Raw genomic sequence first — 14,843 nt, forward strand, 5'->3', positions numbered from 1 at the left:
TTAGGGAACAAACAATTGGGTTTGCAGCGTTTGAAGCAGTTTGAGACAGAGAGCTGATTGATTTTTTTTTTGTGTGCACAAAACTGAAATGCATTTTCATGAGTGACTCTTGCCGTGTTTGTTGATGATATTCATAACATTTCAAGGGACCTTAAAATTTGATTAGCTTTTGGCCTAAATGTTGAAGTGGTTTGATCTCAACTGATCCTGCTACTGAGCAACTTCTGCTTAGCACTCCTAGTTATGTCTGCTTTTTTTTCCCCCAGTGAGTAGCTCTCTTGTGCTTGGGCTGGGTGATGTAGAAGATCCTGACATTTCCAGGAATTTATTATCTCTGGTTGAAGTCATGTTAATGTCAGTTATTGATAAGTGAGAAAGTAAACATGTGGCTGATTAGGCAATGCACTTTCAATGGCTTACCACTAGTCTGATTTCATGTCACAGCACACAGTGGTCCTCCAAAGAAAAATTCTTCTACCACTAATTAATTTTTAAAAGAATTTTTACTGTATGATTTTGGTTGTAACTTATCTACTTCTTGCTCCTTTCTAATGTAGTTTTTTTTGTCGTTTGTTTACAAATTTCAGTCACATTAGAGAGATCATTTTCTAGTCTTGCTAGAAATACTTCTGTTTTAAGAAGTGTGGCAACTATATTAACCTTTAATGAATATCAAAAGGGAGTTTTCACATGCCCAGACAGATTCTTTCTATTTGCTGACTGTGAAATACTTGAATTAAATAGCTGTAACAAAAACACAGGGCTGAAGAAAGGAAGTTTATAGAGCCAAGGCAGATCTGCAATCAGTTATTCTGATCAAGGCATCACCACTCTCCTTCAGAGATGTGTTGTCAGAACTGTTTATGTGAGCTCTCCCTACCCAACTTCCAAGGAAATAACTGCTTTAGAAAAAACACTTGAAACAGTAGTCTTTGCTCAGCTATCTTTTTTAGGCTGCAGTAGGTTTAAGGGGCACTCTACAGAGTAATGATTGCTGTAGACTTTGTAGTTTTTCCTGGGCCAACTATGTCTAGAAGTCAGTACATAAGTTTGAGTCTTCTGATTTTATAATTTTCAAAAGACTATTGCTGTAATTCTGTTTAGGCTTGAAATAATCCAAAGCTGTCTTCTAGGCAGAACCAGACGGACAAAACTTGAATATCTGGTTTAAAAGTAGATGTAGTCTGGTTTAGGCTGCATTTTGCTTAACTGCTCGCTTCGCCACATGTATCACAATATACATTAGTCTTTCAGCTGTTTCCAAAGCCATCTCCTTTTGGATGTTTAATATTTAAGAACCAATTAGTTCCATTTTGTTTTGTTTGGATAGTTTGCAATTAAGCATTCTTTCAAGTGGGCTTTATTTAGCTAATTCCATTACAAAAATAAGCTTTAAGGGAATGAAGAGAAGTTCAAGCTAGCCAATGTTTATTTTTATTATTAATAATTTATATTATGGTAGTCCCCAGGGGAACTAGGGCCTCACTAAACCCAGTTTCCTCTGCATGTCATGACTGTGTCTCACAAAGCCTTATACAGCAGAAGATTGTTTTTGCTGCTGTGGCTCAGTGCAAGGGACTCGCTCTGTACTGCAAGGGAGCATACTGATGGGGAGCATATAAAGACAAATCAAGAGTAATTGTTTAAAGAAGCTTAAGCTAGGAACCAGAGAGAAAACCTGATGCATCTTTTCTATAAAAAGCCATCACTAATGCATTTTTCCAGTGTGATCGCCAAATCATGACTGCAAAGGTCTTATTCGTCCTTTCTCTGAAGTTATGGCAATGCTCCCAGTGACTTCGATGGGAGCAAGATTGGGCAGAGAAGCGATGGTCCTAAAAACCCTACCTATTTCTGAACTAGCTGCACAAGACACTTTATATTTTAAGAACACACTGATGGGCAAAGTTAGTTTAAAAAATTTTCATGTTTAGTCAGATTTCTATCAGAAGTTATGGTTTTCACAGCATCTGATACTAAATAATTGGTCTGCTTTATGTTTTACAGAAGTCTCGAAAGAAGTGATTTAGAATCCTTTCACACCTGCTAAATGCAAAGGAGGCACAGAGCCAAATCCTGGACTTGTGTAAATAGATGGATTTGAATAGAGTTAGGGCAGTTCATACAACGTGAGGGTCTGGCCTGCTCTCTGGGATACCCCTGGGAGCTAAGTGGTAGGACCGGCATTGGGATGAACAGGGCTGTGAAGTGGGACTGCCTTGAAGTTAATGTAGCAGTGCAAATCATTGTCAGTGGATTTGCCATCCTTCTCCCCTCCCCTTATGTGGAAGCACCAGTCTTTTCTGTACTCTTTCCATAACTCCAAATTCAAAATCTAGACAGAAGTTTTCCTAACCTATCTGTTCCATATTCCTGTCCTCATTAGTTCAATTTAAAGGGGGTAAAACATCTGTTTCCAAGTACAGCTGTGTGGTTAGTATGTAGGCCTTTTTTTTTTTCCTTATATAAAAATTACTAAATCTGGCCATTTAAGACACAGATTTTATAGGAGCTAGAGTTGGGCTGTGCAAAGTTCACCTCATTAAAAACAAACCCAAACCAAATAAAAGCAGAGAATAACAGCATAAAAAATGTGGGCCATGAATGTCAGAGCATATGTATTAGGAATTGGTAAGAAATTAAGGGGAAAGTACAGATATATCCACATATTTTCAAAGGGGGGTTTTGGGGTTTTTTCCACAAGTAAAGTTTATATGCTTATGGAGTGTCTACAGAAAGGGCACATTAGTACTGAACACAGTGTTAGGATTGCTATGACAGCTACCCTAATTTGTTAGAAAATATAGTAAGTTCAAGCCTGTGTTAGAAGATACTAAATAAATTCAGGCTAGATAAAATGTTCAAACACACCAAATAATTTTTTGGTGCTTCAGCTGTTAGCCGGCCAATGAGAGACATTCTAAATTGTCTTGGTTTTGATCTCTCCTTCTAAAAATTACACCCTTTTTCATTATCTGAACATAGGTAGCAAGATTCACTAATCAGTAATGGAAATAGTGACTTTCAAAAAACAAAGTCCATGTCTACTCAGCATTAAAGAAAGTATTTTGCTTTAAAACATAAACCTTTTCTGTCTCCTATTTCCCTCTTACATGACATCCTGTATACTTTACTGCTTTATTCCAGTACTCTTTGGGATACTGATCATAACTTAACAACTTCATTATTTCTGTGGCACAAGATTGTCTTGGTACCATTTATGGGAATAAAACACGGTTGCCATAGGAAGTTGACTTAATGGTTTAATTCTTAATAAAGGGACAATTTTCTTGATCAGACAGCTAAATGACAGATAGTTTCTCCCACTTCAGAAGCATGCCCCAGGACACATACTGGTATACTATGATTCAGACTTCAGTTTTTGAAGATACCGAAATACATCTCACATACTGTGAACATCAAATTTCACTATTACTGGAAGGCCATCATTGTTTTGCTTAATGTATCCTTCTCAGTGTAATAATCAAAACATGGTGGTTTCTATTGAAGCTTAGATGTGGGACTTTCCACAACCTGAGACAGGACCTTCCTTATTTCATAACTGACCTGGAAATAAGCTTTTAGGAGGCTCCTGCATTAGCTGATGGATGGGGACATGATCACACCTGGTAAGTCTATCTGTAACATGCATTCAGGCATAGATTGGGGAAAACAAGGAGAATGAGGTATGTATTACAGAAGATTGTTCCTTGGGGTTCCAAATTAAGAAGGAGGAACCTCTCAAGGACAGAACTGGTAGGATTCAGTGCCTTGCTGCTAGGCAAATTTTCCTTTGTCAGAAATGGAAGAGCCTGTTCATCACTTGTAAATTGCTCTCCCTCAGCGCCATCTGCTTCTTCTCTTGTTAGGAATTTGTTTTTAAGGATTCATTATAATGTAGCTAACTGCAGACTCCAATTCTGCCAAAGCTGAAAAAGCTGCAAGTCAGGCTAGTATGTGGAGCCTGCCACATTCCTGAATCTCTGATTCAGGCTTGCAAGTTTGTCATCAAGTTTGAAATTGAAACCAGAGGAGCTAGCAGCAAGCCTTGTGCTCATAAATCAGCTGATAATGGGTGAATTGTTCTGTGCCTTCCCCTGAAGAGGAAAGCAAAACTCAGTGCAGAATTACTCACAGCAACTAGAAGAGCTATGATTTAGGCAAGCATGGAAAGACTACGTGTGACTGTACGCATGTGCCACATACTGGCAAAGGAATTAAACAGGGGGTTTGGTTATATGCACACACTGCTGCTTTTCTTATCACAACATTACCAAAAAGTTACAGTGGGATTTACAGCCAATCTTGATTCCAAGTAACAAACTTCCATAAAAGAAATCAGCACAATACATCAGTGTGTGATCTGTGACAAGGTCTCCTTTGTGCTTCATTTGTTTGATATCTGCTGCCACTAGAGGGAGATACAAAATTGACCACAAAATTATGTCTTGAAAAATAGTTTCCAGGTCATTAACTAAGTGCGGGCCAACATTTGCTGCCGGGATTCTACTGGAAATCTGGAATAAATGACTGATTAATTTCCTCTGGATGTGCACCAGTGTCACTGAGAATAGAACTTGGATCTGTATGCTTAGATGAAAACTAATTAGAAATACAGTAACATTATGAATCGCAGCCTTGAAAAGCAGGTCGTCTTGGACTTGAAAGGTGAGTCTAGTGTTCAAAGAACTACACTAGAAATGATTACATCAGAGACGCTACCTCCAGCGCAGGAGAAGCTCTCTGAGGGGACATTTAAATTTATTGCTGCATAGGAAACCTGGATTCCAGAACTTCATTTCCAGAAGCTGGCATAAAGCTGTAGAAGGGCCTAATGACTAAAGCAATAACTTGGATCAAAGCTGTTTATCTGGTTTTCTTTTTATGGCTTGAATATGGCTAGGAGGAAAGTATGTCAGATATGTCATATTTATATATTTAAGAGTTGAATCAGCCCAGATAAAATTTTCAGAAGTATCCAAACGAGTTACACACTGAAGTGCCATCTTTCTAAATAGTGGGAGCTATGAATGTAATGCTTATTAAAAATCAATGCAACTAACTCTTAAGAGCCTAAATTACTTTTGAGAATGGGGTTATATTCCTAAATCATTTGAGATTTTGAAAATACAACCCAACAGATGCAAATTTGGTGTAAAGTAAAGAGCCCATCTAATAATCTGAGTTAAACAGGTTTAGGCCAAGAAGTTCTGTGGAACACATGTGCAGGTTTGTAGAGAAGCAAAATCCTCCACTTGCAGAAAAATTGCTGTGTAACTGCTCACATTGCTCAGTCTTAAAACAGCAGAAATGCGTGGTGAATATGAGTGGAAAAATGTTTGTTCATGGCTCTGTACGGCTGTATACAGTGGACTTTACAGCACTGTAGCTAAACATGCCTCTTCGGTAAAAGATGGTTTCCTGCATGGATTGCAAAGAAAGCTGAATGAGTTCAGCTGTCTACATTGTTTTATTCCCATTATAGGAACCAGGGAGGAAAAAGACAGGGGTGAGATAGAAGAGCAGGAACAGTGCAAGGGAGAAGCAAAAATTACCTCTTAGTGCTTCAGAGACGGATGATAAAAGTACTAAGGGTAAAATTTTCAAAAGCTCATCACAGGCAGCTATTTGTCTCCATTACCTCCATTTTCACCAATCTGTTTACTGGTTGGACTTGATGATCTTAAAGGTCTTTTCCAACCAAAACAATTCTATGATTCTCTATAAACAAAATACCAACATAGTTTTTCCATATCTGTAATTGCAGTGGCTCTTCCCCGTCTGTGGTGGACTAGTTACAGGTTATATGCGTTGGTGCGAGAGACCAGTTCTAGATAGATGATATCCACAAGTCAGAATTCCAGTGTTAGAGAGAATTACCTATAACCTTTTCAGATTCTGCTGTGAATCCTTGTGCTGTGAATCCTTTCCACAGACAGGATGTATCTGAGGAAAGGATCCCTATTTGAGTGTAACGCTGTGTTAAAATAGCTATATTGAGATGTAGCATCAAGGGCACTTTCTGTCTCCCTAATTCAAGTGACTCTTCATCTCTAGAAAAATAATCAGAGAAATTTTTCTTAGTTCTTCCAATAACAGTATAAATAGAATGTTCATCTAACAATTGAACAAAAATGCTTAAAAGTTAAGGGGTTTTAATCATAAATTTGGAATGTTTATCTAGCGGAGTAAACATTGCTACTGAGGTCAATGGTTTTCCTAAAGAATGCTGAAGAGCAAAGATTAAATATAGGGTGTATTTTCCCAGTGGACTCAGCACTGTGCTGTACACAAGATGGTCACTTCATTCTTTGTTCAGTCAGCCTTCATTACATCTGTCTTTAGACTAATTAGGGCTGAGTCATGATGTTATCACATCTTAGGAGTTTCATTAATTTTAATGATCTAGATTCTTTAGATGTCCAACGCTGCAAAGTGCGTGCCAGGGTTTAGAAATTTCCAGCCTTTTCCAGGGTACATTGAAATCACAAAAAGCTTGAGTGATTCAGGCCCAGATCAGCCCTAAGACTTTGTTCAGAAAGTTTGACAGTATTGTAATACACTGTGGCCATCTGATTTTTTTTCTTTATCGGTGTCATGAGAGACTCAAATGCCATTGTCGGCCACAAGTGTTTTGAAATGGATACCACCCATCATAAGCATCCAGAAGTGTTAGTTAATTCCATTGTTTCAGAGTTTTGAAATAACTGAGAGCAAGAAAAATAATTGTGATTATATCAATATAATGGTAGACAAATGTAGCCCAGTTTGTAAAATAGGTCTTAAATTTGACTTATACTAGAAATTTTCTGGTGTAATTATGTTAGGGTTGTCTTTTTGCCTTTTAAGTGTTTGCAATATATATTTCTGTCAGCTAACCCCTAATACAGATGCAGTTATAGTAGCAAAACAGTTATTGTCGTGGAGTTTATAATAAATGCAGGGAAGTGAAACGAGTAACTTAGCACCTCCAACTGAAGTTTTTTTTGAAACAGCAGATGATTAGTTGGAATCACAGATAATTTCTAGAGTAAGTCCAGACAATGCCTCTAAAGTCCCGAAATGTTCATCTACTTATCACTGCTGATTGTGGATATGTACAGTGAAAACTGAGTTTCAGTAGAGATGGTATAGAACCAATACACATTAATGGCAAATTTGGCTGTCTTGGAGCTGAAGTGAATGTTATAAACCCATGCTCTAAAAAGACAGAGATTCTAGATGACAACCCTACGATAAAATCTATCATCTACTATGCTATGCAGAAATCCACTTACTAAGAGTATTCTCCATATAGGCACAAATATAAGCCACATATTTTAGGGTCAAGGCTGCAGTCCCTCCAATAAAATGTTGAGCACATCTGATACTGAGAAAAGGATTATGTTGCAATAATACAAAATGAAATCGACTCTGTTCAGTTTTAACAGCTAGAAGAATGGCTCTATTGTCCTTCCAAGTAAAGCTATTAAAAATATTTAAAAATAAAATTACGTATAAAACTAACAACAATAATGTAAAAATATGAGGAGAAAGTTAACATCAAGCAGTGTAAGACAAATTGTCATGATCACATAATGTATCCAGAATCACAGACATGATCCTAAGACTTTGAAGTGATTGACATTTGATAGTTTGTGTTCAATCATTGTGTTTATCTTCTGTAGTGACTGATAATGATGTACTTGATTTCAAAATGGCTTTTGTTTTGTTTGGCAGCCAGTGCTTGCTGAAACCAGTGAACAGAGTGCCATGACACAGAGCTACCGACATACCAAGTGAGATATGTAGGCACTTGTTGCCTAGGGTATCAACTCGATGTGTGTGTCCGCAATTAGCTGAAGGAAATAGAAGTCTGGTACAGTTTTTGCAGACACACAACTAGAAGCAAGTGTGTGTCTCTTAACCAACTGGCCATTCACAATTGGAACACTATAAATTGTAAGGAAACGTGCATACCTTACTCTAGCCATAGTTCACCACGTTCAAGTAAACTTCTTGGAGATATTAAAAGAAAAACGTGGCTACTAATTTAAAATACAAAACATAAGCAGAAATATTTTGCAAGAAGCCAGTGAGTCATATTTTCCTCATAAAATTGTTGAAACCATTGTGCCCAGAAACAATTAAATATGTGACTAGGGCTGGAAAAGTTTAGCCATAAACACAAACAGACACCAGCTTTTTGTTTGTAGAGGATTGAAGGTCATTTGACTTGAGGAATATCCTAATACTAACAGAGGCGAAGCAGAACTTGCAGTTGAGTCTACTCATTGCTGCATAGAAGCTCAAACGTTTGGCCCTACGTGCCTAGATACCTGGTAACACTGAAGGTTAAATGCTAGTAGTCTACGATGGCAAATCATCAGCACATCATTGAAATAGGGACAACAAACCATATTACTCTAATTTGAAAAAAAATACTCTTTTGACTTATATTAAAAATACATTTCTGAGACCTGAAATCTCAATCTTACAAAATGGCATGTGTTAAAATGTTGGAGTAGATTAGTATCTGGCAGTTTGGAGGTCAGTGTAAGACCAACAGGCATTCCAAGACTTTTTCAAGACCCCTTGTTTTCTCTAGTAGTTCAGTGTTTCTATTGCCCCTGGCAGTAGACTCCTTCAGTTTGGCCTGATATTTCTGTGCTCTACATATGCCAGCCCCTAGCTAGCTACCGTATGCACATTCTGTGCTTTGGGGAAGATTAAAAGTGAGGAAGTACCTCTGCTCACCAGGGTATAATCTCTGTAGTTATGAGATTTGGAGACATTGGCCTACACAGCAGAGGTTACAGGTTGGAAGACAGATTTGAACTCGGCTTTGTCTAGGGTCCTTATCTGATTTATTTCTGCCTAAAGGGAGAGTTGAATTTGAGATGTGTCCAGATGCTTTTTCTCAGGAGCAGTTATAATGTAGCTCAGCACTTTTACACAGACACTCTGGCTAGCAAACCCCTCTGTTTAAACAACTGCACTTATAAACCTTTCTTACAAATCAAATGTTGTCTTGACATCCTACTTATGGTCTCCTACTTAGAAGTGTGAAATAAGCTGTAAGATTTCTAGGTCGCTACAAAAATGTATCTGCAGGTGTGTACCAAGAGGTATTTGACTTTGTCGACATTATTTCAAAGTAAGAAAGATAACCCCTTTAATGGTGCTTTCCTAACATTATTTAGATTCTCTTCATTCTTATAAGAGGGAACTGTGAAATTGGGCTCATGAATTGCTTTTGAACATAGCTATGCATTGCAGCAGAACATGACACGGTCAGTGGCCTTGAGGACTGGGCTTTGTGCAGTTAAAAAAACCAAACGACCCAGGAGAATTTTTGAATGCTTATGGCTGTCCACAAGTGAGGTCCAATTCATCCCTCATTTTGACTAATTTGCGACAGTGTATCTCCCTGAAGTCCAGAATTATATTTGATTTATAAAAAAACACATGTGGCAATGGAATCAAATTAGGCAATTTAAGCAATTTATTTCTTTCACCAGCTGAGTTTTGGAGGTCTGTACATTTCCGACTTAATTCTTTACATCGAGAGTTCAGTACCACAGATTTGTACTTCAGGAGTTTTCTCATAATTTTCTACTTTCTGTTCCCTGTCAAGGGTCTGCCTGGTTTTGTTTGTTTCGTATCTGCATGCTTCAAAGGCTTTCAGTCTCATGCTATGCAGGCTTTAGGAGTCCTATAAAATTAGACAAGCTTTTCCTATGCTTTCTTCCTCCCTTTTACTCATGAACTAACTTTACCAGGTTATAGAGCTGAAGAATAGATCGTGGGAATCCAGCTTAGCCTTGATGAGGGATGTGGTCAATAACCATGAGGCTATTCCTTTTATTTCTTCCTTTAACAGCTTGTTATGCGATTACGTTTTTCAGTAAGATCCATGTTTTTTTCAGTCTAATGATCCTTGTGATGGAGTGGCTCTTCACAGACTTACAAGCATCTGAAAACTAGAGGAAAGAATGGAAAATAATTTGAGACTTTAGCAGTGTTTCAAGTGCAGTCTCTGAGGGTGTTAGGGACACATCCTTGCAAAGCAAGAGAACATAAGTGCTGTACAGTTTGATTAAAAGGTGATTAAGATGCACCTAACTTTTCTCCATGTAACAGGTTTCTATTGATACTGAAGCTGTGGAGCCATGTGGGCTTCGATGCACTGAGACACAAAATACCTAACCATGCCCAACACCTCTTTTGACAAACTAGGGGGCTTGCAAAGCAGGTAGCTGTTTGGCTCAACTCTATCATTTTCACATCTTGTTCTAAAATCTTTTGCCTGTTCTCACAGAAGTATTCATGAGCTTGGCACAGCCTGGAGAACAGGCAAAGAAATGGGAGTCTTAGACCTCAGCCCTGGGAACTGACCGAGCGGCTTCTAATGAAATAGTCAGGTTTCACTGCAGGATCTCTGCTTATGGAAATCCATGACAACTTTTGTTACTGCTTTGGTAGATAATGGTACCTAAAACATAGTCACTTACAGTAATTCCCTGTACTTGCAGGCTAGCCCAGGATTAGCAAAGCACTCTCAAATCTCACCCCTCTCGGGAAGTATAGTTCCACCATTCAGTTCTTTACATTCAGTCTGGAGAGCATTGAGTTTGGTTGCTCTCCAAGTCAGTGGCAGAGCCAGGGAAAGAGTCTTATCCTGACATTTCTGGGCTTCTAGTCTGACTAATTGTAGCCATGCTGGTGGGATAATGTCAGGCACAGGGGGTTCTTTCCAGTATCTACTCTGGTAGATTAAGACCTCACTGTTCTTCAGAGCACATTCTGTAATGTTAGGACAGACTTCTGCTTGGAGCATCTTCATGTAGAACTCTTTATTGGAGTTTGTACTTCTCTCTACAAATAGATACTCCAGCTTTTTGTTTTATTCAGTTTTACTCAGTTGTGGTGTTTACATTACACCAGCTTGAGGGGGGAAGGAAAGGAATTTTTCTGTATATTAACTGTCTGGGTGATTTTCTACAGCTGCTTTGAAGGATATGTCTGTTACTTATATTGTAACTTGGATTCTGTAGACATATGGCAGAGAACACAATTCTCCAGAAAGCAAGAGAGTTTGACTGATGGAAAACAGAAGACAGCAATCCAAGAGAAATCCTGCCAGAGGACGAGCATGAACCTGAAATTTACTGTTGAAACCAGACTTCTGCCTTGGGCTTAAGTACCACACTCAGCCAATTCTACCATTGACTTCAGTGTGGCTCTGCACAGATGCAAGGAACTGCTTTTTTGGACCTAAGTCTGGAGCTTAATATTGTTCTGGCATCCATACTGAATTGGAAATACACTGGTTGGCCTGAACTCCTTAAGCAGTGGGACAATTACGGGGTCTTTAAAAAATCAGCAATGTAGAGAGCCTGTGAATTGAGGCTATTCTGGCTTTTACATAGTGAGTTTGTAAAATCAATCAGAAATTGAAGAGGCCATGAGAGATTTCATTTTAGACTATTCAGTCCCTTATTGATTGTATTGTGGATGGCAACAGAGGAAACGTGTATAGCAGACAAGTCTTTTTTGTTCTATTCGATCTGCTGTCTGTTGTTCTGACTCTCCACTTGATGCAGCTCAGCACTTGCAGCAGCACAAGTTTAAGCCTGAACTGCCAAGAAGGTTTTGACTCACCTGTTGTTCTCTTTATTTCAGAAGCCGATAGACCTACTGACTGGCAGTCATGTCGGTCAAACTCACATTTGTGTCTCCTGGTGATGGGAGTGGTATTAGCAGGAGTTGTTCCTTTACTGGATTCAGCACTGTGCAAAGCAGAAAATTAGCGTAAGTAACACAAAAAGAAAAGCACCTGATCATTTGGGCAACAGACATTAGGTATTGTGAATGTATTTTTTAACCTAAGGCATCTATGTGTAGAAGTTGTTCCTTATATTGTATCGTAAAACTATTGAATGTTGTCATGGTTCACTGATAAATAGCTGTACCTCACCATACTGTCTTTCTGCTGTACACATGGTACTTCAGAGATGGCTGGATTTCGGAGGTTATGTCCCACTGTTAATAGTGTCCATTTCTTCTAGAAAAATGAAGGGCTGCAACCCTTCCTGCCAGCAGCCTACTAGTAACTAATACTTTCTGACTAAAACCTTCTGACAAATCTCATAGGCCTTTAAAAAGATGGGGATGTTAATGGTGAATCCTGGAAAAAATGTGTAACTGAACCCATCTCAAGTTCTCCTGGACTTATTTAAGCAGAGCAGCATTACAGGAGAGGAAGGGCTGCTTTCTGGCAATGCCACAAACAAGAGGAAGTGAGGAATACAAACACAGGCCAAGGCAGCCACTGCAAATTCTCCACTATCAGTAACAGGTCGATAGTATAGCCAAGGTTGCAGTCCAGTCTTCAGTCGAGCTCCATAATTGCTAAACCATCCTGCACTCTTTTTCCCTTTTTGCTTATCATAAATTGTTGTCTAGCATTGCTCTATGTAGATAACTGCTCTTGTTCTTTTTTCTGAATTTAATGATCCCTGTATAGTCTGTCAAGTGCTTTTAGAAGACACGATATTTAAATGGAAAATTAACACAATCTCTGACGGCCGATGCATGCTAGAATAATAACAAAGTGAATCATTTAGCAGTATCATACAGAAGTATTGCAAAGTATGCCTCTGGAAGTGTTGTACTCAAAAAAATCCTATTGTATGTCAGTAAAATACCTGACTCATGTCATAAAATATATTTTCAAAGAACCAAATGATTGAATTAACCTTTTAGTTAAACACAGCATGGTAAAGTATGAGTAAGAGTGAAAATCCAGCATGATTGTGATGTAATCAAGAAGTCTTCACATTTGAAAAAATTAATTTGTTGTGGAAGCTGAAAAATAATATTACACCTAGCAAAGATCAGACATCTAAAATCAGACCAATCACTAAGATCTTGAGAAAAACACTGTCAATAAACTATATAAACAGACTTGAACTCAAGTACATAGTGGGAGTTCTGGCAGGGAAAGGATCTACCAGGAAAAGCGTTGAACAGCTGTTTCTCCAACAAAGGCACAGGCCAGCAGGGTAAGAATGCTCAAAACAGAAGAGTTCATATATCCCTTAAGATTATTCTGTTACTTTTAGCTGCAAAGGTTTTTTAACCAAATGCCTCTCTATGCATTTTTTTGTGATGTTGCATTTCATTATTTAAGCATTTAGACAGACAGTTTTGTTCAGGAATCACCACGATAAGGAAAATTTGTGTACTAGATACTCAGTCACAGCCCAGTGAACACCCGAGAGCCTTTCCCAGCATAGTGAAGAAATTTTTTAATCACCCTTTCCTAACTTATCTCTCCCTCAGGCACTGTTGCAAAACACAGCAGGAGATTGCAGGGGCCCTATGCAAGGTCTGCCCAAAGGATGACACACAAATCAGGTCCACATGGAGATTCATACCAGATGCTAAATATACTTTTGCATTTCTTTAGCAACTTCCTTTTGAGGCTCTCAGACAGACACACTATTTAATTTTTCCTCACAATGGCCTCCACAGGAAGTAAATATTATTACTGTTATCTATAAAGTGGGAAATCTGATACTTAAATTATTAAGTTCACAAGGGAAAGCAGCAACAGCGTATCTAGCTTTTAGCTACTGTCCCTAAAGGCTCCTGTCAGCCACTCAACTTTTCTATGAAATGTATGAAAATGGGATTCTTAGTGTCACTGCACTGAGTACGTGTGGGCTGCATCAGTCAGTAGGAGACACTGAGGAAAACGGTGAGTTTTAAGTCCTGACCTATCCGTATGCAGTGCATAGATGCTGTACTTTAACCAAAGGGAAATTAGTTCCTGAATTTAGGATTTGCAGTCCAGAACTCTGAAGGTAAATATCAAAGTCCTTTCTTTACCAAAAATAAACAAAACCCAGGGGTAATTTGGGCTTTTTAATTTAAAAAGATAGAATTATCTTATATCTTCCATATGGTATCTTGCTAATTAGAGTACTCATCTAAAGCATGGAGCTGGATGCTATTTCCTTCTTTGCATGAAAGAATTTTAAGTGATGATCTTTCTAGGAAACTCTTTCAACTGCTGTTATTGGCTAGACTGTCTCTTCCAGTGTTATTCCTGTTGAAACCCTCTTCCTTTGCATGGAATACTCAAAGATTCATTATCTTATGAAAGAAAATAATATTAACGAAGTTTCTAATTTAACAGTTATGTTCCTCATTATAGGTAACCTGAGGTCCAAATGGTTTGATTAATTAATACTTTACAGTAAGCCATCATAAAAAACTTAAGATAATCATTGGGGTAAAGAAATTAAATATCCAATAATGTTTGGCAACACCTAAGTTTATCAGATTTTTTGCAGATTATATGTTAAAAAATAGAGTTAAGTGGAAATTTAGCACCAGGATAATTAAAGTAGTTACCCAAAGGTTTCTGTAACAGGACTGGGACAGCTCTCAGGTGTGCTGAGCCTAGGATTTAATCACCAAGCTCAATAATCTCTTTAGGCCCTCAGTCACATGCCTAGAACTTAAAACAGCCAGTGGCTAAGTGTTAAGCTTGTTGAAGTTCATTTTTCCAGGTGAGGTGAATTTGGCATAGAGATTGTAGAGAAGGTGGAAAGCTTCTCTGAGAGCAACTAGTTGGCTTGGTGGAGTGGGAAATTTCTTTAGATAATGTTATTTTAGAGGTTTCACTTACAGAGAGTATTAACAAAGCTCTATAAAAATAGCTAAGACTTAGAGGGGTGCATAGATAAGAGGTAAGCCAGGCAGGAATCTGACAATATGAAAGAACCATTTGCAGAGAGCTCATTTTCTGGTTTAAATTTTGTAGATATCTATAACTAACAGCCTGGGATGTT

The 14,843-nt window shown here is 38.3% G+C and overlaps 1 protein-coding gene across 7 annotated transcripts in view; it reads left to right on the top strand.

The window, feature by feature from the left end:
• RIPOR3 (RIPOR family member 3) overlaps positions 1-14,843 on the top strand; it is a 53,797-nt gene that overhangs the window by 10,680 nt on the left and 28,274 nt on the right. For all 7 annotated transcript variants that reach the window (XM_075768877.1, XM_075768876.1, XM_075768882.1 and 4 more), the window contains one exon: positions 11,665-11,793. In XM_075768877.1, the coding sequence (XP_075624992.1) occupies positions 11,693-11,793 (101 nt within the window). In that variant the 5' untranslated portion in view covers positions 11,665-11,692. The remainder of the gene's footprint in view (positions 1-11,664; positions 11,794-14,843) is intronic.

This window comes from Balearica regulorum, chromosome 16 (genome assembly GCF_011004875.1).
Source record: "Balearica regulorum gibbericeps isolate bBalReg1 chromosome 16, bBalReg1.pri, whole genome shotgun sequence".
Classification (NCBI taxonomy): domain Eukaryota; kingdom Metazoa; phylum Chordata; class Aves; order Gruiformes; family Gruidae; genus Balearica; species Balearica regulorum.